Consider the following 9,929-nt stretch of genomic DNA (forward strand, 5'->3'; position numbering starts at 1 on the left):
GAGGAGGGCAGCAGGGGGTGTGAGCCGCTCCAACTGGGCTCAAGGAAATGCTGCAGAGTGGCCCATTTTGTGGCTCTTCGAAGGCATCTCTGAGCCTTGGCGGGGGGGAGGCTGTTGGGGGCCCAGGGTGGGGCCACAAATCAACACCGCAGCTTCCTAGCCCACAGCAGGGTGTGCGAGAGACCCCCCCCATCCTCCCACCCCAAATATGCTGGGATGGACCCTGCACTAAAGAGGAAATTGTCCTGCTAAGGAGAGAGTGGTGTCTCGGGGCTAGAGCAGGGGGGCTGGGAGTCAGGATTCCTGGGTTCTCTCCCCGCTCTGGGAGGGCAGTGGGGGCTGGTGGGTTAGGGCAGGGGGGGTTGGGATCCAGGACTCCTGGGTTCTCCCCCAGCTCTGGGAGGGCAGTGGGCTCTGGTGGTTTAGAGCAGCAGGGGCTGGGAGCCAGGAGTGGTGAGTTCTCTCCCTGGCTCTGGGGATGGGTGGGAGGGAAATACGTCCCAGTGGTTAGAGCTGCTCTCACCTCCCCTGTGACTCACATTTCCCAGTGCAGCTGTGAAGTCCCTCGACAGCGTCCCTCTCCTGGGGGCCTGGCTCTGGTGTAACTCAAACAGTGATGGCTGCTGAGGCTGGGGGGCTGGGCCCCAGGCGGGGTGCTCTCCAGTCCCTGCATGTTCCACTAGCAGCAGGGCATTTGGTTTCCCCCCGCCCAGGGGGTTCAATCACCATTGCCATGGGGCCCAGGGCAGCAGCCCAAACCCAGGCCTGCCCCCAGGGAGGAGGGAGTGGAGCTGGAAGGCTGGTGCTGGGGTGGACGATAGTCAAGGGCAGCGTGTTCCTGGTGGGAGAGGCTCAGCGTTGTTCTCTGGATTGCCCCAGTGGCTGGAGCAGGGCCCCACCCAGCTGCGGGCTGGCCAGGGCTAGCCGGTACCTCAGGGGTTTGCCCCCCATGTGTCCCCGCGGGGGCCGCTGGCTGCTAGATGGGGTGGCTGCTGTTGCATCGGATGCGGGCTCTGAGGTGTGAATGTGCGGATGGCTGCTGCTGGTTCTGTGACGTGCCCAGCGATCCCTCGCCTGGTGCTGAGAGGCAGCTGCCTCTGGGGTGGGGTAGCTGTTTAGTAACGCACAGCGATGCTGCCTAGTTCTGGGCTGAATGAAGCGTCTCCAGCTGGAAGTGCAGCGGCTTGAGGCTGCCCCGCAGACAGGGTGTCCCAGGCCCCTGGGTCCCACCACAAAGGGCCATGAGAGCAAGGAGGAGCCGAGCGGTTGGGCTATGCTCTTGCCAGGTGGCACCCAGGCCCGCGCGATGCCAGGGGCAGGGCTCTGACCTGGGCTGCGGCTCGTTCCCTGGGAACCGGCTGGTTGCCAGGTGAAGCAGGGCAGGTAACTAATAAAGTTGCGCAAGGGCTGCTCCTGCGTTGCTGACACACGGGGCGGGGCGGGGCTGGCCTGTGCGCTGGGCCCAGCCCGCCGGGTGCACGGTGTCAGGCTGACCCGCTGGGGATCGCATTGTTCCCCAGCAGGGGCTGTGGCCCGGTTACCGGGGAGACGGCTGGGGCCTGTTGGGACCTGGGGAGCCGGGCCGCCCCCGCTTGGTGGGACGGCTGGGCCCCGGCGAGGCGCTGCTGCCCGCAGAGAGGAGCCGTGGGCGTGGGGAGCGGTGCTGCCTCGCCGCAGTGATTGGGAACAGGCCCCCTTACCGGCACTGGCTCTGCCTTCCGGTGCCAGAGCTGTGCTGGAAAGAGTGAAATCACCCTGGGCCCAGGCCTGGCCACGGGAGCTGACGCAGCTTCCAGACGCCTTGCCCTGCCCCGCTGTCGCTGTGCTGGGAGCAGGGGGACCCCCCCGCCCCTGCTCCGTGGCTCGCCGGGGGGAGCGAGGGTGCTGCCTTGGCTTGCTTCGGGGCATCGTCGGCTCCTGCAGGCCCTGCGCGGTGCTGGGCGCTGCAGGCCTGAGTCACGGGTGGGCCCTGTCCCAAAGCGCCCGGCCCGGGCTGTGGATGATTCACGGCAGGGGAAGGGCCTGGGTGCTGTGGGTGGGTCTGAGGGGGGGGGGGGGGGGGGGGGGGGGGGGGGGCACTGGGTATTGCAACACACGTGGCTGGGAAAGCAGGGGGGTGGGACGTAGGCCCCCTGCTCCTCCCCATCTCTGGGATCCTAAGGAGCATCTCTGGGCTGGGCTGGTTTGCAGGATCCCTGCCCGTGCATGACCCGCCGTGCCCCCTTGCGCTCTGCCGCAAGGCGAGGGGGGGGTGTGCTGGAGTCCCACCTGCTCACAGCTCAGCCCAGCGGGGCTGGGGAGGTGCTGAGGCTCCTGGCCCAGAAGAATGGGGGTGGGGGAGTTGCTTGCTGTTTTCTCTCAGCCTCGCAGCTGCAGGGGGTGGCTCCCTGGGCTGAGCCCTGGTCCCATCCCGTCCCCCCCGTCCCTCCCCGGTCGAGCCCCCAGCCCCCTGTGGGAGGGGTTGGGGAACCGTCTCCGAAGGGGCTGGCCGGGGGGTCGTGGGGTCAGAGCCCTGGGGCCTGGGTGCTCCACGGGGCGGGGGCTGCGCCGTGCGGCCGCTCTCCATTTCCGGGCTGCGCTCTGCACCCACACACCTGCACCCCGCGTCGCTTATCGCTCTCATCTGCCTCGATGGTAACTCCGTCTCTGCATGCAGTGCTGCTCCCGCGGGGAGGATGCACGGGGGGGGGCAGTAACAGGTAGTGGGTGTGATGGAAAGTCCCCCCCCCTTCCCGCTCGCTAGCCGCTGGGACAGGCCTGCCCCTTGGCAGTGCCATCCGGCCTGTGTGCCGACCGCTGACCATCTGCCAGGCCGGGGGGAACGAGGCAGCTGGGCCCCAGCCCCCTGTTGCTGTCAGGTGCAGTGACCCCAGGGTAGGCCCCATGCTGAGCTGTAGCATGGGGCACGCGGCTCCTCACCCTGTCCCCTCTGGGCCCAAGGGGTTGCAGGTTAATGGCTGGGGCAGGGGTTCCCACCGGTGATGTAGGGCCCCCCAGCCGGCTGAGCTGGGGCATGCGGGGCAGTGGGAGCGCCCCTGAGGGCCGGTGCCCCCTGAGGAATTGCCGAAAAGGCTCTAGCGGGTCCCCCTGCCCCCCAGGGCTGGAGGAAGGGAGCACCGAGGTGCTGGCTGTGGGGCCTGGCAGGCCTGGCTGGGCGCAGCAGCAGGGTGGGAAGCGCTGTTGGCGCGGGGGCCTCTCTCTCACACCCGCAGGGAGAACCACACCCGGGGGGGGGGGCAGGAGCTGTGAAACTGCGAGAGACACGGGGGGGCGGGGGTGGATCTGACTCCGGCAGGGGAATCGAGAGCGAAACGCTGGGGTTCTCAGTTAGCTCTCGCTGCACCAAGCCATCGGCCCTGTGGGGAGCGGGTCCGGGTTGGGGGCTCCAGGGGGCCATTGGTGTAAGGGGCCCAGAATGGGGAGCCCCAGGGGGCCAACCCACGTGGGTGCAAGGGGCCCCTATCCCCCTGCATGCGGCCTGGGCTGCTGTGGAATTTCCCAGCGGGGACCTGGGCCATTTGGGTGTTTTGGAGGGGGGGGAATGTGTGTCCCCCCCACCCCACCATTAGCTGCCAGGCAGTCTGGTACGGCATTGGAAACAGGAAGAGCTGCGCGAGCGTGAAGGGCCCAGCCGGGCGCCCCTCTCCCGTGCGTGGGTTTGGGCGGCTCCGGCTGGCCCAGGCTCCCTGGTGCTGCGGGACACTGGGAGCAAAACAATATGGGGTGGGGATTCCTGTGCCCCCTCCCCGCTCTGCCCAGAGCCCTCTGCTATCCCAGGCCTCCCCTCCCCCCCCGCCGGTGCCCCCTACTGCCAGCCCGGAGCCACCTCCTCTCCTGGGCATGCCCCCCCCCAGTTCTGCCAGTGCCCCTCCCTCCTGCCAGTCTTTCTGCTTCCCCCCTCTGCCCTTGGGGATGCTCTGGTATCCCCAACTCAGCGCCGGCTGGGTCCCCCTCCATGCCCCCCTCTGTGCCAGTGCTGTGTGTCCTGGGTGCTGGGGACACCGAGTCCCTGCCTTGAGAGCCCCCCGGCCCTGGGACAGCCTGTGCCTTTGGCTGTGGGTGAGGGGCTCCCTGAGGATCTCCTAGCAATGTGGGGGGGTCCCCCAACTCCTCCAGTGCCCCCCACTCACTCGGGGCTGATCTGCTGTGTGTGAAATCTCCTGCCCGCTAATCCCCCCAGCTAATCTCCCCTGCTAATCTGATTGGGGTTTTGTCACGGCTTGTCTGCGCTGAGGGGTGTGATGGGTTAATCTGTGCTAATCTGCTCCCTCTAATCCAGCCCCGCTTGCGCCCTCTGAGAAACGCCAGCCAGAGAGGCTGCTGGGAGAAGGCACGGCCAAGTGCTCAGTGCCCAGTGCTGGGAGCCAGGACTCCTGGGTTCTGTCCCCAGCTCTGGGAGGGGAGTGGGGTCTGGTGAGTTAGAGTGAGGGGGGCCCTGGCTTGAGCACCAGCTAGCAGGAGCCCTTGCCTGGGGGCTCCTTGCTGTGGCCGGCGGGGGGGGAGGGCACTTAGGCCAAAGCGGAGCATCCCCAGAGATGGGAGAGGCGAAGTGCCCCGTGGCAGGCGGGCTGGGTGCTGCGGGGCAGCAGGGTCTGTGTAGCTGGCACGTCCCTTCTGTGGGCATCTGGGCAGGGGCTTGGAGCAAACCCTGGAGATGGGGTTTCAGCCCTGCCATGCCCCGCTGGCCCCCTGACGCTGCCTGCGCCAGGTGGGTGGCGGGGGCCGGGGGCCGGCTTGACTTGGCTTCCGCTTGCCGGGGAGGCTGGTGCCTGCCCTGCCGGTGGATCCTGCTTGGCAGAGAGGGGAGGGGCAGCTTCGCTCAGCGCTGTTCCCACCTCCCTGCACCGGCAGGCACTCCCAGCTGGCTGGTACCCAAGCACAGGGAGCGGCCGTGGGGGGCTGGGCCTGCTTGCCATGGGGCCGCCGTCCGCACCTCCCCCAGCTGGGCAAGAGGGGGCATGTCCCCCGCCTTCCCGCACAGCTGGGGACAGGGAGGGGCCTCTCACTCACCCTCATTCCTCGCTACGCTCTGCCCCCAGCCCAGCCGCCCGCAGCCATGGCTCCGAGTCCTGCCCCACCCCAGCGCCGGGTGCTGATCCCGCTCCGCTTGGCCCCTCTCACCAGCTCGGAGTGGGGAGCGCTGGGGCAGGCTCCCCCGGCAGCAGCAGTCTCTGGTGGTGAGAGGCGGATGGTGGGTGCCAGGACTCCTGGGTTCTATCCCTGGCTCTGGCTAAGTCCCAGGTGCCCCTGCACCATTTGGCTCCCTGGCGGGTCTGGGGCTCTCGGAGCTCGTGTCGGCGCTGGGCCCTGGAGCTCTTAGGGGCCACAACGTGGCTGGGGAAGAGGGTGCTGTGGGATGAGGCTGGGCCTTGTGGGGGGGCTGGGGGGCTGGCAGTGCCCCTGGACAAAGCCCAGCCCTGTGTCCCAGCCAGGGAGGGGGTGCTGGGCCCAGGGAGCGGTCCCCATGGTACGTCTTGGGCCCATGTGGGAAGGGGGTTGTTCTCCATGGCCCTGCTGCCCTCAGCTTTGGGGGGGGGAGGGGCCCGGTTGGCGCTGCTTGTCCCAGGCTCCGTGGCTCCCTTCACACCTGTGCCCCCTGGAGTCCCCCCCAGCATGCTTGGGGCACCAAGCCGGGGTACGGTGCCCCGGCTCTGCCCCTCGCCTGGCCCTAGGGAAGTGCTGGGGTGGCCGGAGCTGCCTGCGCTATCCTGCCCCCTCCCCTGCCCGGGCAAGAGGTCTGGGAATGACCTAGTCACGTGTCCGGGGCCACTCCCTGTCCGGCTGGGGGAGGGGTGTTCCACCCAGTGCCTGTCCCAGGAGCCAGGCCCCCCAGCTGTGCAGCCCCCCGGCGTGGCGTGGTGCGGGAGGCTGGCCCTGGGGGACTGCATGGGGGGGAAGAGGAGGAAATCTCCCCCTGCCCAGACTCCGGCGGGCCAGCAGTGACAGCCTGGGAAACCCTCGCTCGGCGCCAGCGCAGCCCGGGTAGCAGCTGGAGACGCTCCCCTGCCCACCCCCGGTCCCCTCACTGTCTGGGGCAGAGAGAGGCCAGTCCGCTTGGCCTCTGCTGGGGCTGCCGGCACGGGGCCCATGTGTGCCCACGGGGATGGGGGCATCTGCCCCATTAGGGGCTCGGTGGTGAGGTTGGGGCCCTGGGCCCATGTCTCGTGCCCACGTGGGGAGCTGGTGCGTGCTAGGGGAGGTCTCGGGGTTGGGCGCTGGGGGGCTGTGAGTGGCGGCTCAGGAAGCCGCCTGCGCCGGTTGCCAATTCAAATGCGGCGTGCTGAGATTTCCCCCTTTGGTGTGGTCGTACCGAGGGGGGCGGCGAGCGGGTGCTGCGGCTGTGTTTGAGCTGCGGGGGAAGGCGAAGCCCCGGTTCCTGGCGGGGGGCCCTTGCCCAAGAGTGAATCGAAGCCCTGGGCGTAGGTGCGTCCCCTGCCCTGCTCCCTGGGACCATAGGCATCATGCCCCCCTCCCCAGCTCTGGCCTCCGTCTGCACAGACTTATCTCCCCCTCCCCGGCTCTGGTACCTGCTGGGGACAGGAAGCCCCTGGCAGCATCTGGCTTTAGTGCAGCTCAGTGGGTCCCCCAGAGAACCCTGGGGGGGGGGTAGGGCTGCTGACACCCCTGAGATGGGGGGCAAGGAGCCGCTGAATTTCAGCACCTTCCCACCACCAGACGTTGCCCTCTGCTCGGGGGTCCTGCACATACTGCTCCCCCCACCCCCCCGGCCTGGTTGGCGTCAGTCAGCTCCTCGGGGCAGATTTTATCGGTGCCGTGGGAGCGTGGAGCCGGCGTTATCTCTTCTAGGAATCTGCTGTGCTGGGGGGCTGCACGCCCACTCCCCCTCTGCGCACCGGCATTGGCACCGCTCCGGGGCAGGGGGGGGGGTTTCCTCAGTCGATGGCGGAGCTGGCGCACTTAACGCTTTCACCACAGAAGTTTCCTTTGAGTAGCTGCTCCCTCCCCCTTCCATCGCCACGCGGCCCCGTGGGCTGCTCCCCGCCCCCCAGGCCCTGTGGGGCTGAGGGCACTGGCTGCCCCCCGGAGCAGTGGAGGGGGTTATCCCTGGGGCTTGGGTGTTGAAGCTCTGGGGAGGGCCCCAGCCTCCTGCAGGGCCTGGCTAGTCCCAGTGTGGGAGCTGCCGAGGCTGGCGCTGCAGGGAGCGTGGGGGGCGGGAGGCTCTGACCAGGCCGTGTCTCTGCCCACAGGTGAGGAGGATGGGGAGCCCTGAGGATGACCTGATCGGCATCCCCTTCCCGGAGCACAGCAGCGAGCTCCTGAGCAGCCTGAACGAGCAGCGGCAGCTCGGGGTGCTGTGCGACGTGACCATCCGGACGCAGGGGCTGGAGTACCGCACCCACCGGGCCGTGCTGGCCGGCTGCAGCCGCTACTTCAAGAAGCTGTTTGCGGGGCCGGGGCCGGGCGCGGGGCAGGAGGTCTGCGAGCTGGACTTCGTGGGGCCCGAGGCGCTGGGCGCGCTGCTGGAGTTCGCCTACACGGCCACGCTCACCATCAGCAGCGCCAACATGGGCGAGGTGCTGCGGGCCGCCCAGCTGCTGGAGATCCCCTGCGTCATCGCCGCCTGCGTGGAGATCCTGCAGGGCAGCGGGCGGGAGGCGCCCGGGCCCGATGACGGGGACTGCGAGCGGGCGCGCCGCTATCTCGAGGCCTTCGCCACCCTGCCGGACGGGGCCGGGGCCCCCCTGCTCCCTGCCCGCCCGGCCCCCCGCCGCAGCAAGAAGACCCGCAAGTTCCTGCAGGCCCGATCCTCCCGGCTCAATCACCACGCCGAAGAGCCGGGCCCCGGCAGCCCCTTGCCCGAGCCTCGGGAGCCATCTCCCCTGCTGCCCCCGGTGCCCGAGGGTCTGGCCCAGCCCTACGAGGGCTACGAGGCGGCTGAGGAGGAGGAGCTGCCCCCGCACCCCTACCCCTACCCATATCCCTACCCCTACCAGCCAGCCCTGTCCCCCGAGGACGCTGGCTCCGATGAGGACCCCATTGACCCTGACCTCATGGCCTACCTGAGCTCCCTGCAGCAGGAGCCCCTGGCCCCCGGCCTGGACAGCCCCGACAAGCTGGTGCGCAAGCGTCGCTCCCAGATGCCCCAGGAGTGCCCCGTCTGCCACAAGATCATCCATGGCGCGGGCAAGCTGCCCCGGCACATGCGCACCCACACTGGCGAGAAGCCGTTCGCCTGTGAGGTGTGCGGCGTCCGCTTCACCCGGTGAGTGCCCCCCGCCGCCCGCCCCCGCTTCCCCTGTTGAGTGCCTCACACATGCCCCCTGCACCCCCTACTTCACCCAGTCAGTTCCCCTCCTGCCCCCTCCCCCCGCTGTGCCTGCTGATTTCCCCACGCGCACCCCTGCTTCTCGACTAAAGGCGGATATGCTAGAGGTCTATAAAAACATGACTGGTGAGGAGAAAGTAAACAAGGAAGTGTTATTTACTCCTTCTCCTAACACACGAACTAGGGGTCACCAAATGAAATTACTAGGCAGCAGGTTTAAAACAAATAAAAGGAAGTTCTTCTTCACACAACGCACAGTCAACCTGTGGAACTCCTTGCCAGAGGATGTTGTGAAGGCCAAGACTATAACAGGGTTCCAAAAAGAACCAGATCAGTTCATGGAGGACAGGTCCATCAGTGCCCATTAGCCGGGATGGACAGGGATGGTGTCCCTAGCCTCTGTTTGCCAGAAGCTGGGAATGGGCGACAGGGGATGGATCACTTGGTGATTCCCTGGTCTGTTCATTCCCTCTGGGGCACCTGGCATTGGCCACTGTGGGAAGACAGGACCCTGGGCTAGATGGACCTTTGGTCTGACCCCGTCTGGCCGTTCCTATGTTCCCATGCCAGGGGATGGATGACGGCGCCCAGCTGGGACAGTGGTTGTGTGCGTTGGGAGGGCATGGAGCAGCTCTCTGCCGGGGGCGTAGGGGCAGTTCTCGTGTGATCCTGGCCCTTGCTTAGGCTGCGCTTGGGCATCTCCTGGCCCCGCGCCCTCTGCCACTGACCGGCACCTCCCGCCCTCTCCCCCGCCCCCGGTTCTCTCCCCCCCCCCCCCCCCCAGGAATGACAAGCTGAAGATCCACATGAGGAAGCACACGGGCGAGCGGCCCTACTCCTGCCAGCACTGCAGCGCCCGCTTCTTGCACAGCTACGACCTGAAGAACCACATGCACCTTCACACGGGCGCCCGGCCCTACGAGTGCTACCTCTGCCACAAGGCCTTCGCCAAGGACGACCACCTGCAGCGCCACCTCAAGGGCCAGAACTGCCTGGAGGTGCGGACGCGCCGGCGCCGCCGCGAAGAGCCGCCCCCGCCCCCCGCCGGCCCCCAGGGCCTCGACCTGTCCAACGGGCGCCTGGAGAGCCTGCGCCTCTCGCTGGCCCGCTTCTGGGACCCGGCCCGCGTCCCCCCGCCCAATGAGGACGAGGAAGAGGAGGAGGGAGAGGCAGAGGAGGGCCCGCAGCTGGACGGGGCCGTCCCCGTGGAGACCGCGTAGGGCCCTGCCCCAGGCGGGCGGCCAGAGGCACTATCCCCAGGACGGGCGCTGCCCTGGGTGGGGGGGCTGCTGCGGGCACAGCCCCAGCAGCTCCCGCTCCGGGGTTGGGAGTGGGGTGAGCATGCGCTGGGCGGGGCGGAGGCCCAGCGCCCCCTGGAGATAGTGCATCACGGCGCCCCCAGCTGGAGCACACGGACCCTGCCCCTGGCGGGAGCGGGCACAAGAAGCAATAAGGACCGTCTGGGGCTTTCGGGCATGTGGGTCTTGTGGGGGGGAGGCAGGCGGGGCTGCCTGAGGAGTATGTCCCAGCTCCCCTGGAGCAGGGGCTGTGGGCTGGGCCTCTTCCCCTTCTTGTGTCTCACGGCTCTTCCAAGAGCTGGCAGAGGACTGGGAAACAAGACTCCTGGGCTCTGGGAGGGGAG

At 68.3% G+C, this 9,929-nt stretch overlaps 1 protein-coding gene across 1 annotated transcript; it reads left to right on the forward strand.

The window, feature by feature from the left end:
- The first annotated feature begins 7,217 nt into the window (after window positions 1-7,217).
- Window positions 7,218-9,507, forward strand: ZBTB7B (zinc finger and BTB domain containing 7B). Its single transcript, XM_026662909.1, has 2 exons — window positions 7,218-8,224; window positions 9,072-9,507. The coding sequence occupies exons 1-2, from the start codon at window positions 7,218-7,220 to the stop codon at window positions 9,505-9,507; spliced, it is 1,443 nt and encodes a 480-aa protein (XP_026518694.1).
- Window positions 9,508-9,929: the final 422 nt, after the last annotated feature.

The sequence above is a fragment of the Terrapene carolina genome, unplaced genomic scaffold (assembly GCF_002925995.2).
Source record: "Terrapene carolina triunguis isolate 2854851 unplaced genomic scaffold, T_m_triunguis-2.0 Scaffold31283, whole genome shotgun sequence".
NCBI lineage: Eukaryota > Metazoa > Chordata > Testudines > Emydidae > Terrapene > Terrapene triunguis.